We start from the raw sequence: 15,852 nt of genomic DNA, 5'->3' as shown, positions 1-15,852 counted from the left end.
GATGTTACAGATTCCAAGGTCCCATCAGTTGTTTGTGGGGGAGTTGATTTGTACAGACAGACAACAGAAAACAAGACCATGGTATAAGTTCATTTGAATTTTCAGATGAGTTAGCAACAGTACAAAACTGATGTCTCTAACACCACCTGGACTGCCCCATTTGGTATAAACTTACTTCTGGTTGATATGGGAGACGAGATACTCCAACAGCATCACGGAACACACCTTGAAAATCTCCTTCAGTAGAGCTACGCTCAAACTCCTCCCACTCTGACAGCCACTGCATGTAAAAAGAAAGAAAGAATAGTTTGTTTTATAACCAGGAATCCATGTTATCAAGCAGGACCACATTAGGGACACTTTTTATGCCTAAAACATTAATATCTTTAATAATGACAATATCAAAGATATGTATACCTTCAATATCATCATTATTAAAGATATATAGATAAACAGTCAGAGCTACAGATAATATCTTTAATAATGACAATATCAAAGATATGTATACCTTCGATATCATCATTATTAAAGATATATAGATAAACAGTCAGAGCTACATATAAATAAATTATGTACTCGCTTGTGTTCATCTTAATTGGGTATCCTAATTTTCCTTTGCGTAACCAAATAAATTGTATTCACCTCACTCAGGCTCAATTGGGTATTTTGCCATTTTCCATTAATTTTAAAAATATAATAAAGCTTAAATGTTAGTGTTTGTTATTTATATTTGATCTGTAATATGAGAAACGTGAAGAAAGACTGCAAGTTTTCAAGTTCATCACCTGAAATATGTCCTCTCAATATACCTCAGTTATTTTATCTATCCACACGTACGCAAGCTAAGATTTGACATTTTTGTGTGTACGCATGTAAGATCACATTTATTGAGTATTTACAAAAATTCAAGCGTACTTGTACGCAACAGACTTAAAAGGAGTTGAGTTTTCACATAAATATTTGCGTAATTTACGCAGATATGCAGCTTATCTGTACCTCTGACAGTCAACTACTAGTATATTTACAACAAACACACTTACAATGAATTGACAGATATAACAAACTGCAGTTTGCTGTGTATTTTAGTCAAAATGTGTATAACCAACTACAGTTATAATTAGTGATCCTTTAGAGTTTGTCATAGCTGTTGTTTACTGCAGTGATACCCTTACAAAACACAACAGAGAGACACACCCACACACATACTTGCGGAAAATTACTAAAAATTATTAATAGATACAACTGATAAAAGGAGCTTCGGATACAAAGGGGTTCTAGTACTTTTACTCAAGTAACTTGACTCATGCTCAAGTACCTGACAATAACAACCTTTTGATAACATAATTATCTTAATGAATAAATTAATATTACAAGTTCAGTATGTAAGCTTATGTAGCATTTTTTTTCAAGTTAATAAAAGCAAATAGAACTTATATACATAAACAGACCCACTTGTGTGTTCTATTTTCACTGTTGTAACTTTCTGGGACATGTTGTCCTATGTACTTGTTACCAATGACACTGACACACATTTAGATGTCTTGGACATTCATTTGAACTTTAATTAAAATATTCATCAACTGAAATATCAAGCATATTATGCTAATCGGTTCTTCACATAATTAGTTCCTGAACAGCAGAAGCCATCATTTGTGGTATTTACCTCCCAAATCTGAGCCAGCTGATCTCTGAAATTGCCTGATAAGTCTGATCGTTTCGCCTTCTTGAAAACCCTGCCAGTGTTAGGGGTTTCAGGCCACCACTTGATGCTCTTGTAGGACTGGGGCATCGGCACTGGGAGGTCAGTCACCCCCACAGGCTTCTGTACCGGCCCCTGTCTGATCTCACACTGCATTGGGCCACCTGGAGTAGTGATATCAGCATTATAAACCTATCTCCAATTTTCTCTGCAGTACAGTAGGTTCCTTCCAGAATCGGGTAGACCTCTGTTGTGACTTTGCACCGATCATTTCTAAACCCAGGTTTTGAAGTACACGTTTTGAATTCTCAAATCAGGTTAAATTTCGACCATTTCATAACCTAGGTTTTGAAATGGTCGTTATTTAACCTGATATGAGGTTTTGAAATGACCATTATTTATGATTGATAAAACTTTGTCTTGCTATGACTGAATGCAAAATATCTCATTATTGAAAACTTCCAATATATAGTGGCGATAGCTGGTTTCGAACCCTCAACCCTTCGCTCTCTAGCTTGGCGGTTTTATCCACTAGGCTATGAAGGATGGCTGTGCAAAATGAGATTGTTTGTCAGTATGAAGCATGTGTTCCTCAATAGACAGGTACTGCCGGCAGCGCACGTGCAGGACACAGGTAGCGCGTGCAGAGCGCCAGTCGCATCCCAGTTGACACCGGCTGTTCCATCATTTGCGGGTTGTTCCATCAATGTTGTTCTGCTCAGTACATGCACAAATTGAAAATATTACATATTTGTGTTTTACATTCATTATGGTTCATAAGTCGGATAAAACACTCCCCCTCAGTCTTGGTCGGGATTGTAAAACCCTCGAGCAGCCCGAGGTTTTACAAGCTCTGTCCCTGCTGTTCTCAGGTTTTACAATCCCGACCAAGACCTCGGAGTCGTGTTTTATCCTTTACTTACCCCACATCCAGTTGTTGTAATGCTGGGTGCGATTTCATTTTTTTTCTGTACATGCACTGAGTGTAAGCTGGCTTATAGGTTTGGCTATACCATCAAATTTTGGTTGCCCTACAAAGTAATGTCACGGGTTCTAAAACGTAACATGAATACTTGTTTAGCAATTTTCAAAACAAGTACTCAGTATCAGATACATTCAACAGAACCTAACTCCATGATGATAATGATGAATGATTCTGTTTCAGATTTGCATTACCTTTATTTATAAATCTCAATGATATGATTACTGCTACATAACTGATTAATAAGTACACAAATGTTTATGTTTGTAACAAGTCTTGTTACTTCCAGCCACTTACTTCCCAATTAAAACACACAATGACAGCTATAAGATAGTGGAGGATTTATTTTTACCGGCACTGGGTGCAACCTGTTACTAAAGGCAACCTGCACCAGATGCAACCTGTTACTAAAGGCAACATGCACCGGGTGCAACCTGTTACTAAAGGCAACCATCACTGGGTGCAACCTGTTACTAAAGGCAACCTGCACCAGGTGCAACCTGTTACTAAAGGCAACCTGCACCACCCTGTAAATGTTCCTTTTATTTTAACTACAAGTGTACATCTCAAGTGACATTTATACATTTATTGTTGCCATTTCAAAATAATTTACATTGCAGACTTTTCATATATCCAGCTACTAAAAAGTGTAGCGTGTTAAAGAAAGTATCAACTCTTCAAATGGTGGTGTGTATAGTGTAAGAGGAGGATCATCAATATTTATCACAACGGTGAGGGGTCATAAATGAATGACAAGGTTCTGTTGTTGTCTTTTAAAGAAAAAGATTATAAATTAGGAGGAGGGGCAGGACAAATCCTGTGCAGGGATGTTTGCATGTCTCTGTGTTAGGCTACATCCATGTGTCCTGTGACCAATCCCCCCCCTTCTACACCGTAAATGTCTGTTGTGTAGTGATACTGTTTTCACTGGTCCATCACAAACAAACTTTAACAAGGGACTGCAACAATAATAACTGGTAATAGTATCATGATGATATATTATGTGTCCTAAGAATTCAGTTTTTAAAAAACAAAAGAAGACAAGAATGTTTATGTAACATAAATGAATTAATATGTCTTCTCCAAACAAGCAGAATAATAGTATGTCCCTTTCACAGACCAGACATCATATTAACAGTTTAAAGGATCAAAATAAAGTGGGGCTTGTCAAAAGCTGTGAAGAGTCCTACAGTCCCTGACCGCCTCCATGGTGTAGTGGTTAGAGCGTCCGCCCAGAGAGCGGAAGGTGGCAGGTTCGATCCCTGACCGCGTCATACCAAAAGATGTTAAAATATGGTACTTGTTGGTCCCTGCCTGGCGCTCGGCATTAATGGGTACAACAAGGACTGGTCGGCTTGGAGTCAGTATAATGTGTCTGAGTGGGGTATTCATGCCTCACTGCGGCATGGTATCTCAGTGGGCTATCACTATAAAACCAGCTTCAGTCTGGGCTAGTACAAGCAGCCACACATACACATACACACGCATGCAAGTTGTCATATGAGCAAAATATTCTCAAGCACAACGTTAAACCCAATTTCACCTCACCTCACCTCACCTCAGTTTCATGGGGCCGTGGGGTAGTCTAGTGGTTAATGAGTGAGTACGGTTTACCCGCTTTTAGCAATATTCCAGCAATATCACGGTTCAAAGTAAAGTGGGGGCTTGTCAAAAGCTCTGAAGAGTCCCACAGTCCCTACAGAACCTAGCATAAAGGTCCCCCGGAGGATTTCTTTCTAAATGACACTGTGTATTCTATCAGTATTACCCCATTAAGAAAGTCCCGTAATTATAAGTTTACAACTACATGAGTTGTATAGATCCTGGATTTCATATCGTTTACATTTTAACCAGGCAATTCAAACATAATCAGAACCACGTTATAACAACAAGAAAACAAAAAGAATAATGAAACAAAACCAAAATTATCATAAAACCGACAAGCATGATCAAACTTTGTTTGGCAATATATCACAATATAATGTGAAACAGGCAATAATCATTGCTAAAATACATACCCAGCACACGCCTCGGAGAGAAGAACTCGAGAGTGCTGACAGCGGAAGATCCAAACGCACTATGCCTGAACCGGCTAGAGGTTGTCCTGATACTAGTACTGCTCCTTCTGGACCCAGTCTTCAGTTGAATGTTGCCACCCAGGAACCTTGTACTTCCCTTCCTTCTGCCATACTTCTTCAGGAGGAATTTCTGATTAACCTTGACATTCTGCCCTTCCGGCATACTGGGTGTTTTGGGATCATTGTCCTCCTGTAGATGACTGTCCTCTTGTCTATACACCTCAGTGTTCTCCACATCTGAATCCATACTCTCCACTTCAAGGCGCTCTACCTCCTCATCTTTATCTCCGTCTTCGTCCACAGTTCCACCTTCAGTCTTAAACTCACTATCACCATTTTCTCCTGCATTGTTTTCAGATCCGTCTTTCACTTTTGATTTCGAGAATTCCCTCTTTTCAATTTTTTCTATTGTTGCCACCTCCTGAAATGCTGATTGCAATACTCCCTGAGCTAGCTGGTCAGCAAAAGAGTCTAAAACTTGAACAGGTGTTATTGGGGGAATTTCTTCTTTGTCTGGTTTAACATCATCTGCAAATGTTACTGAAACTGTGGATAACTTAGAATTGGCTCTACTAACTCTCCTAATCTTCTGTTCACTTGATTTTGGGGTTTGGGATTTTTCAGCTGAGTCAGTTTTACTTTTGATATTTTGATCACGAATTGATTTTTTCTTCTGAGACTTTCTGTTTGGTTTAGAGTCAAGATGAATCCTATGGACTTGCTGAACTCTTCTGAAGGAAGCTGATGGGTATCTCTGTCGCGATGCGGTCACATAATCACGATGACGTACTGGTTCCAATGTGGTTGCCAAGATGTCCAGCTGATGAGCCGAGCACCTGAACAGGTGAGAGAAGACATGACAGTTGTCGTCCAATCTATGTTTACTGATGAAATTATGCTCATGTCAAAATTTAAACTGATTATATATCACTGCATAGAACATATATTCTTTTTAGATAATTTCACAAGTTTAGTTCAACAAATACTTTGGTAACAGCGTTCTTGTTTTTCATGTTATTTTTTCCCTTATCTGACACCAGCTATTAAAAAAGTAATGAATTTGTTTTCCTATTTTCAACTCTTATATCATTTTAGGTTGACAGGTCCATAAACCAAGAATTATAACCATTCTCCTCTCTGGGCCCCAATCATCAAAGCTGCATGTTTGATTCCAAATTCTAGTAACTCCGTTCGACACTGAAAATATTTACCTGTTTGCAATACCACAGAGTGAGATTCTTTGCTGCCAAGGCCTCCATGCTTCGAACCACTCACACACTGTCTTAAATATCTGCTGGTTATTGAGTGAGGTGAAGTCGCTGTATCTCCCACCTGTGTTAAGTGGAGGAAGATGCGTCACCCCTTCAAAGTTTCCATACCGTAGTCCACTGGCAGGGCGGATTGAATTGTTCCTTGTTAGATTGATCGGAGCAATGGTGGAAGGCATTTTTAATTTCTGGAAGAAAATACAACACATGCTAAAACCATGTTGCAGATTAAAACCCATTATGCACAAAACCGTTTGTTAATCAATATGTTAATCATCTTAAATTACTTACACCCATCATATATTAAGGTCATTGCAGCTCTAATATGTTGACTCTCATATTTTAAGTCATCGAGGTGGTGACACTCTACTTTCCAAAAATAAGTTAGGCTTCTAAAATTCTGTCATTGTTTGCTCACTTTGTCATGTAATATTTCATGACATTTAGATATGATGAAAAGATATACTTTCTTTTAAATATCATGATAACTATTCAAGGAAGAGGTGATTTCTTTAGAATGTCACAATAGTAGGCCTATACTTGAGTTAGTTATTGATTTCATCCTTTCATGACAAGACAGATTATCTTGATGTATTATATTTCTTTTCAATACCAACTTGAGTAAGACAAGTTTCTTGTGTGTGGAATGAGATTTTTTTTCAAAATGAAAATACATAAACCTCGTACTGCTAATGTACAGTGTTACGGTGAAGCATTTTTTTAAAATGAATTTCTGACTCTAAAACTACATCTCTTCTTGACAGATACTTACAGCCAGACACAATTAATTAATGAGTGAATATTGTGAGACATTAGACAGCTATATTACAGTATTATGGAGGTATTTGTTTTCCTCAACAAGACAAACCAGCAAGGCATTATCTTTGTAATCAAGAGTTGATTACACTCAGCCTGGACATGACCTCCTTATCTCCATTTAGTCAGGTCTTATGACAAGCTAAGGATAACGGAAACCTAAATTACGGTCCTTAAATTCACACAGCGAGAAGAATGGAGTGAGTTTAGGTTTACACCTCTTTTAGCAAAATTCAAGCAATATCAAGGCGGGAGTCACCAGAAATGGACTTCATACATTGTACCCATGTGGAGAATCGAACCAGGGTCTTCGGCATGATGAGCAAATGCTTTAAGCACTAGGCTACCCCATCGCCATGGAGAATTAGGGAATGGGAATATTCTCCTTTTGTACCAAAAATGAGGAATTCTAACATTACTTTCACATTGCAATCATGTAGTAATTTTAAACTGCCTTATAAGTTTTGTTCAGTAACACAAGTAGTGATCACTATAGACATCAATCAAATGTTCAAATTATAAATATTAGACTATTTATTCAAAAGACTTGTTCATGTCATGTTTTTTTAATTCATATAATATGCTAATGTAATTGTAAGAACACATTGTGTCAAAAAGGAAGTAGGTTCCGGTGAGTCCTTTTTCATGTTTTTACTTATTTATTCTCTTCAGCTATATATGCGTCCCCTGCACTTTATAATGTCAGCAATGAAAACATTTCTGAGTGCAAGAAAGTAAAAAGCAAGGTATCTTTTGTAATATTGTAATAATTTTAACATAAACATAAACAAGTTTTATATTTCCTGCGGGCCAAGATCGATTGTGATTCTACTTTGTCCTTTTATAAATTTACCGAATCGTATACCTGTGACTAACCTACTTGAGATCAACGATTGATTGGATCTGTTGTTTATGCACTCCAGACAAATCTGTGGTGATATCACTCACCAGACTGACAACATGATATCTCTACGGTAGATGATACTCGCATGTCAACTTACGTGACAACTGACAGATCTGTCAACAACACCACATCAGTATGTTTTTGCATTCATATCTATCCAAATATTTCAATATTTTCAGTTTTCACAACAGCAACAACTAAATAATAACCCATGCTACATTACAGTATATCTATAATAGAGTGTCGCTTTGACATATTTCATTAATTCGCTTTTCAAAAATATTTACGGTCGCAATCAAGTTTGTTTACATCGTTTAGACTCCATTTTGGAAGTTTCTAAGAGAATTGCATTATGGGTAGCTATATTTTTTATTAAAATATAGCCTGTATCTTTCTTCTGCAATATTGTTCGACATAACAACATAAGCAACCGAATAATAAATTTATTCAAATGAAAATAAATGAGGAAAACATTCTGAACCAATCAACTTTAATGAGCGGGAGAATCGAATGCGTTCTGTTTCCGGTTATCACCGAGTCTAGACAAGTAAAGAATTTGTTTCTATTTACTTTTTCTGTCGCACTAATGCTGATTAGTATCGATGGTGTGGGGAATATTTACTTTGAATGAGAGAATTAATTGTGTGTTGATCTAATTGTTAGTGTCAGTATTCTGTATAAACATTATCATCAAATCAAGGGCACCTGTTTCTGTCATTGTCCTGTTTTCGATCACGTATTGAGTTTGTTTTGCCGTCATTCTCATGATCTTATGGCATAAGTTGAATTTGGAGGAACGGAGGAAACAGATTCACTATGTTGAATTTTTGTTTAAAACTGTTATACCGATCATCTCTGAACACATACAGAGCTAACTGCCCCCTGTCACAAAAAGTTGCATTTACCTTAGAGTATAAATGACCTCACCTCGTTTCTGTTTATATACCGGTATGCCTATCAAATTTTAGGGTGTTCCCATATTTTTTGTTTGTAGAATATATTTCTAACATCCATACAATATACATTTCAAACTTATATTCATTTTACATTTCAAACATTCATGCAATGCTTGGATTTCGATTGCTCAATGCTTGGGATTTCAGTGGGTACGGATTTGGTACAATTCATCCAGTTGTTTAGGTATGAGTGGGTAGAGTCTGTCAATTATTTGGGTACCAGTCCACCAAAAACCTTTGGGTAGGAATGTCTGTTGGTACAGATTGTCCACACTGATCAACTGAAATACACACTGATTCATTGACTCACTAATTCATCACATATCGTGGTGTTTGATCATGCGTTCACTTACGGATTTGCTGCATTATAGATATAGACATTATTCATGTTGTTAATTAATTGTCAGATGTAAGATTATTGTTCAGTTGACTATTTTATACATATTTTCACTTGCTACTCTCGTATAAAGTGAAGGATGCATTTGTAACCTTATTTCTAAGTTATCATTAATTTCAGTTGTATCTTAACTTTTATTTTCACATTTATGCCTGGCGCTCGGCATTAATGGGTACAACAAGGACTGGTCGGCTCGGAGTCAGTATACTGTGTCTGAGTTGGGTATTCATGCTTCACTGCGGCATGGTATCTCAGTGGGCTAGCACTATAAAACCAGCTTCAGTCTGGGCTAGTACAAGCAGCTGCACATACACATACACACGCATGCACGCCGTCATATGAGCGAAATATTCTCAAGCACGACGGTGAACCCAATTTCACCTCACTTCACATTTATGCAATCTGTGATCATGGTGATATATGACAGTGAAAGTTTGAATAAACATTATCACAATAAATAAATTATTCCATACAACATTTTTTTTATCTAACTGATTTTTAAATGTATGAAAACAAATTTGAAATGAAGATGAATTGGGTTTCTAAGTCATAGGAAGGATGCATCAAGCATACTCACAACTATTTGATTTTCAGAACAGCTAACGTGCAGCAACATGACTGACTTTGACACTGATGAAGAGACTGGAGAAGTTGATCTTTCACCATTTCAAATATCATGGTAGGTCAAATGACCACTGATAGAGAGGTATCAGCATTGTTGAGTACATGTACTTGTGTTTTCTAATTCCAGGTTAGTCATATGGTTGGTTAAATGGGAAATTGCTTTGGGAGATTGTCACTATGACCTTAGTATGAATGTGTACAGCTTTGAATGTCTTTATCCATCCTTGCAGCTAAAACTGCTGATGAACATAGCTGCATGAGACGTGTACACTGTAGTCAGAGAATTAAACAGGTGTCGCCAGATCTTGCTCTAAATTTGTGAAAATGGGGACGTACACCTATTACTAGTTTTGTTAGATGGGCCGATGCTTATGTAGATGGATGTTGGTTTATACCTATTTTACTTTCTTTTCATAAAGTATATTTTAATTTATTTACAGTTCAGTTATTATTAACATTGCTGTGTCCATATCTTCAGATGTTGAAATTTCTTTCCAGGTTGGATCTGAGTTTTACTGGAGCTGATGAAAAACTAGGAATCTCTGGGCTTCCTGGTAAGTTTGGCAATTTGTGTTACTTTGAATGGAGAATATGCTTGAATGTTTAGTAGTTTATGTCAAAGCTTCTTAATAACATGAGAAATGATCATGTAAATCTCTTTTGTGTACTCTTTGTCAGTAAAGGTTTTAGTTCTGTTGCAAATTTCATTTTTATATTGTTTGTGTAATAGTACTTTAATATCTGGATCGTCAGCTTAAGACTTGAGATATCAGTCTGATTCAAGAACATTTCTTTCATTCTAGTAAATTCATCTAATAGAAGCTGTGTAAACATGATTATGATGAATATATCTTGTGAAAAAGTCGTTGAATGACTTGTAGAGTCATTCACTATCAATAGTTCTTCCTATCTGTTGATACTAAATGGATCTGTCGGCCATGACAATGGAAAATTGTGTTTGTGTGCAAATATGATTAATTAAGTTATGGTGCTTTTTATTGTTATCAGGATGTCGCTTCAAAGACACATGGAGGAATCTAAACAATGATTTGAGTGAGTTGGAGTCATGTTTCAGGATTTTATGGTATATTTAGTTCATTATATTAAAATTGTAAGTCAAGCTAGAAATATGTCAGCTATATTGTTGTCGCAGGGTTTTAAAACACGACCACTGGGCTGGTGTTCAATGTCTTTATTCTGCCATTTGCCATCGTGGTACAAACACGAGCGTGCCGTAAACCTGTAATTAGGAAATTACGTAGAGGGCTGCCGCTGCCAGCATGGTGTGTGTCTTTATAAATCAATACGACAAGTAAAACTTTGGTTTGCAATTACAATTGACTACTGATCGATTACTGAACTCTGATTATCGATCTGCATATTTTGAGCAATAACCAGCACTATTAATATGTAATCTCATGTCTACTGATCTCTGATACAGAATGTCTTCAGAACAGTGGCGTGGAAGAGGTGTTTACGCTGTGCACTAAAGGCGAGCTCAACAAATACCGCGTTCCCAACCTCCTTCATGACTTCGCTGGGTCAAACATCACAGTCCACCACTACCCCTTCCCTGACGGACAGGTGCCCTCAAGCAGCAGCTTACTCAAGATGGTGGAAGAGCTCAGGGTCAACATCATGAACCAGAAAAAATCTCTCATTCAGTGAGTATCTTATATTTATAGCTGTGTTTTATCTGGCCTTACAATACCAAGGGTCCATACTATACACAAGTACTAGTTTCATGGGTCCTTGCAGGAAATTTGGGGATCTTGTAAAGTGATTATATAATGTACTGTACTTTTTGATGTATTAATTATGTGCAGGAAATTTATATTTATCATCCAAAACTGTGTTCCACAGGAGATATCGCCGCTGTTGAGGATCAAACGATATCTCCTAGGAGATATCGCTTTTGACAGTAGATTTTGTACAATGCCCTGACAATGTGATGACGCCATGTACTTGATGACGCCACAATGCTATGACATCGCTGCACTGCAAGTCTAATGGCAGTACCATGTTCAGAGATGTACATTTTTCATTGAAAATTAATGAAGAGTGATTTTGAATGATAATAGAATTATTTTCACCCTCGTTCTTCTGATATCAATATATCAACACTCACCTAAGTTGATAGTAAAATATCCTCGGCAAGCCTCGATATTTGTAACTTTATCAACTTGTTGATATAATTGATATCAGAAGACACTTGGGTGAGATTCTATTTTCATCAAGAGTTTGGTACAATGAATATGACTGTGTCGATGGAGACATCTACGTCCATTATGTATGTTTGTGCATGAGTAAAGGCAGACCGTTGTTGACATCTTGAGTAAAGGCAGACAACAGACTCTGTTGACTTAATATTGTTAAGGAAAGAAAGAAGCATCTTTGTTTGGTCATCAATACAGAAGAAGTGGTGCATATGTGCATGCCAGCATTGACTTTTTATAACATTTGTGGTTACATTTGACCACTTTCTGCAAGACATTGTGAACTGAGACATTTTGTAAGTTCTGTATGATTCTTATAATGCTGTGTTACTTCAGTTATGTATTTGTGCCAGTATGTTAAATCTGTTGAATTACCTCTCTCCCCAGCTGTTTCGGAGGCCTTGGACGCTCATGTCTAGGTGAGTTGCCATGTCACGTCCATACTTTAACATAGACTTTCCATACACTTTAACATGGACTTAAAAGCACAATGAATGAGTGAGTTTTGTTTTACGCCGCACTCAGCAATATTCCAGCTATATAGCGTCGGTCTGTAAATAATCTAGTCTGGACCAGACAATCCAGTGATCAACAGCATGAGCATCGATCTGCTCATTTGGGAACCGATGACATGTGTCAACCAAGCCAGCGAGCCTGACCTCCCAATCCCATTAGTCGCCTCTTACGACAAGCATGGGTTACTGAAGGTTCATTCTAACCCGGACCTTCACGGGTTACGAGCACAAAGAACACATTGTTGAATGTTACCCAGGTCTTACATGATCAGGATGACACATGTATTTTCATAACATTAGGAGCCTACCTGATGTGATGTGCAACATTCTGACAATATATTCCCTGATATCAACTCTTACATTCGATAGTATTTCATCTTGCCAGTAACTGAAGAAAATCTGTTTGACAAAAATAATTGTATTAATATTGTGTTGACGTGGAGAGTACATGTTCCCATGGTTACAGTTGCTGTGTGTCTGATAATGGTGATGGACGAGAGTATTTCCCCCGAGGAGGCCATCGATAAAGCTCGAGAGTTGCGAGGAGCTGCAGCCATTCAGTCTGTGAAGGTCAGTAGCAACATGTACTTTTATTGAGTTGTTACCAGTTAAATAAATATGGACCACGTGCCACAAATATGGGGGCAGGGGAGTGGGAGTGATGCTGCTCTCAGTTGATTGTCAGTTTGACTCATTTGTTTGTCGTTGACCTGGACACTTGGACCACTGGTCATCATGGAGATAAATTACACAAGGGAACATTGCTTGAGTTTTGATTTCATTTTGGTGACAGTGCCAGTTATTTCAGACATGATTGCATTGTTTTCAATTCAGGTGGGAAGGGATCAAAATAGAAGTTACATGATTTTTTTGTTAGCTTTACTATTCTTTTGACATGACCCGTAATGATACCAAAGGGAGGTTACTGTGACAAAGCATCCATCCAAAAGACATGCCATGTTTGAAAATATGCACAGTTCCACTTCCAGTCACAGTTACGTTACCTGAACACTCTGTCACATAGGAGTGAGCGAGTTTGGTTTTACGCTGCTTTTAGCAATATTCCAGCAATATCATGGCGAGGGACAACAGAAATGGACTTCACACATTGTACCCATGTGGGGAATCGAACCTGGGTCTTCCACGTGATGAGCGAACGCTTTAACTTCTAGGCTACCCCACTGTCCCAGCCACATTGGACTCAGTACAGATAAACAATCATCACAAACACAATCATTTCGCAGACTAAGACTTTAAGATATGCTGACAAAGGGCAAATTTACAATGTGTGTAGGGGCGGTGGGGTAGCCTAGTGGTTAAAGCGTTGGCTCATCACCCCGAAGACCCGGATTCGAATCCCCACATGGGTACAGTGTGTGAAGCCCATTTCTGGTGTCCCCGCCATGATGTTGCTGGAATATTGCTAAAAGCGGCGTAAAACCAAACTCAGTCAGTACAATGTGTGTATCAGAAAGATTAATGTAAAAGATCCGATTTTGTTTTCCAGCAATATAACTTTATCAACGATTTCCGGAAGCTGCAGGAAGAAGTTCAAGCAGAGGACGGAGGAGAATCACGATCTGTGTCGCGATGAGGATCATAATATCTAAGGGTTGGGTGGGAATTTCATGTGTAGGAATCGTCCAGGGCTGAGATATCTCCTCCAGCGAATTAGTTGTTTTAATTATTCTGCATTTCATGTATGATGTTGTTTTGGTATCCCACTTGTTAAGCTGTCACATCAGAGATCTGTTCTTCGAGTGGGTACAGCAAACGTGTTTTAGCTCATTTACTTTCTCTATTGTTATGGTTTTTCTGACACTTTGAAAGTGAAACTTTGCTTGTTATGACATAAAGTTGATTATTGGAAACAAATCTTGATAAAATGATTGGGAATGATGTAAGCTTTCTTTGTACATTTTCATGTTATGTATTGCATTTGATATTATCTCTGTGAAACTTTGTGAAATAAAACTTTATTTTCAAAGAGATTGTGAATTATTCTTGAACAAAATTCAACGACAAACATCAGACAGAAGAAACATACCATGTATGCTGACCATTCTTAGATAATTGTACAATTTTTTTTATTGTGCTCTGTACTGTGCTATACTTAGCAAAAAATGTTCTTGACAATCCATACTTTCTTGTGCATTCACAGGTCTTGTTGTGCAGAGTTGTGTCCCTTGAAGACAACAGAAACCTATTGTCATCTGTTTGAACCTTGGTTTATAATTGGCCACTTACATAACGCTGAACTCCACGCCGCAGGGACATGCTCTAAGTGCATACAACATGGTGGACATTATTACCCCGGATAGCCCAAGCTGCTTGCGGGGCACTAGAAGGTTAATGGTCATATGACATACCATCGGGTACCCATTTTCTGCTGGGTGAACAGAGGCAATTTTGAACAAACTCACTTGCCCAAGGTGTGACCACATAGGTGCTTCGTTGTGGGGCAGGTCAGTAGTCCTAGAAACTCTAAGGAGTCAAGCTGCCAAACACTGTCACCCATCCAAGGACTCTCCGTGACGTTGTTTAACTTCACCTGATTTCTATGCACAAGACCACACATCACTGCTTCAGTGCCCCAGTTATGGTTCTGTGTGTGTCAACAGCATACATGTGATCATGGTTTTATTATCCCCCGCAACGCGTTTTGCGGGGGGTATTAAAATGGACTCCGTCCGTGCGTCCGTGCGTGCGTCCGTCCGTCCGTCCGTCCGTCCGTCAGTGCACATTTGTCTTTTCCGGAGCAGAACTCTAAAACCGTTCAATATTTCTTCACCAAACTTGGCACATACATGGATCTGGTGGTGTACTGGTGCCTTTGGTAGTTTTGGAATTCTGAATAAAATATTTTTTAGCGTTTCCATAGCAACAAGTTCGACTTTGACTGAAATTAGTGGTAGTGCTCTTTTCCGGAGCAGAACTCTAAAACCGTTCAATATTTCTTCACCAAACTTGGCACATAGATAGATCTGGTGGTGTACTGGTGCCTTTTGGTAGTTTTGGAATTCTGAATAAAATATTTTGGGCGTTTCCATGGCAACAAGTTTGACTTAGACTGAAATTGGTGGTAGTGCTCTTTTCCAGAGCAGAACTCTAAAACCATTCAATATTTCTTCACCAAACTTGGCACATAGATAGATCTGGTGGTGTACTGGTGCCTTTTGGTAGTTTTGGAATTCTGAATAAAATATTTTTGGCGTTTCCATGGCAACAAGTTTGATTTAGACAGAAATTGGTGATAGTGCTCCTTTCTGGAGCAGAACTTTAAAAACCTTTCAATACTCTCCTTCCACTTTTCTATATACACACCTAAATATTTGACATAATCATAACTCGTAGACATAATCATGAAGAGTATTTTGCCATTGCGGGGGATATCGAT

The 15,852-nt window shown here is 38.1% G+C and overlaps 2 protein-coding genes and 1 long non-coding RNA gene across 4 annotated transcripts in view; 1 reads left to right on the top strand and 2 right to left on the bottom strand.

The window, feature by feature from the left end:
• The window catches only part of LOC124283744, a 116,145-nt gene extending 108,079 nt beyond the window's left edge, over positions 1-8,066 (bottom strand). Inside the window, exons 1-5 of the mRNA XM_046719768.1 lie at positions 7,845-8,066; positions 5,971-6,215; positions 4,700-5,595; positions 1,664-1,863; positions 176-280 (exon numbers count right to left, since the gene is read on the bottom strand). Of these exons, the coding sequence (XP_046575724.1) occupies positions 176-280; positions 1,664-1,863; positions 4,700-5,595; positions 5,971-6,206 (1,437 nt within the window). The 5' untranslated portion in view covers positions 6,207-6,215; positions 7,845-8,066. The remainder of the gene's footprint in view (positions 1-175; positions 281-1,663; positions 1,864-4,699; positions 5,596-5,970; positions 6,216-7,844) is intronic.
• Positions 2,834-3,206, bottom strand: LOC124283697. Its single transcript, XR_006900384.1, has 2 exons — positions 3,149-3,206; positions 2,834-3,082 (listed from the first exon to the last, which is right to left on the bottom strand). It is a non-coding gene; the product is annotated as an uncharacterized LOC124283697 (long non-coding RNA).
• LOC124283695 (cyclin-dependent kinase inhibitor 3-like) lies at positions 5,509-14,442 on the top strand. 2 transcript variants are annotated; one of them, XM_046719701.1, is made up of 9 exons: positions 5,509-5,603; positions 7,767-7,880; positions 9,695-9,779; positions 10,223-10,278; positions 10,733-10,777; positions 11,166-11,388; positions 12,328-12,359; positions 12,922-13,025; positions 13,963-14,442. In XM_046719701.1, the coding sequence occupies exons 3-9, from the start codon at positions 9,715-9,717 to the stop codon at positions 14,047-14,049; spliced, it is 612 nt and encodes a 203-aa protein (XP_046575657.1). In that variant the 5' UTR covers positions 5,509-5,603; positions 7,767-7,880; positions 9,695-9,714; the 3' UTR covers positions 14,050-14,442. The 2 variants fall into 2 exon arrangements, with proteins under 2 accessions (XP_046575657.1, XP_046575656.1); XM_046719700.1 differs by lacking the exons at positions 5,509-5,603; positions 7,767-7,880 and adding an exon at positions 8,207-8,294.
• Positions 14,443-15,852: the final 1,410 nt, after the last annotated feature.

The sequence above is a fragment of the Haliotis rubra genome, unplaced genomic scaffold (assembly GCF_003918875.1).
Source record: "Haliotis rubra isolate DU_JTF1 unplaced genomic scaffold, ASM391887v1 Scf32, whole genome shotgun sequence".
NCBI classification, from domain to species: Eukaryota; Metazoa; Mollusca; class Gastropoda; order Lepetellida; family Haliotidae; genus Haliotis; species Haliotis rubra.
This window is presented reverse-complemented; position numbering and strand designations above follow the sequence as displayed.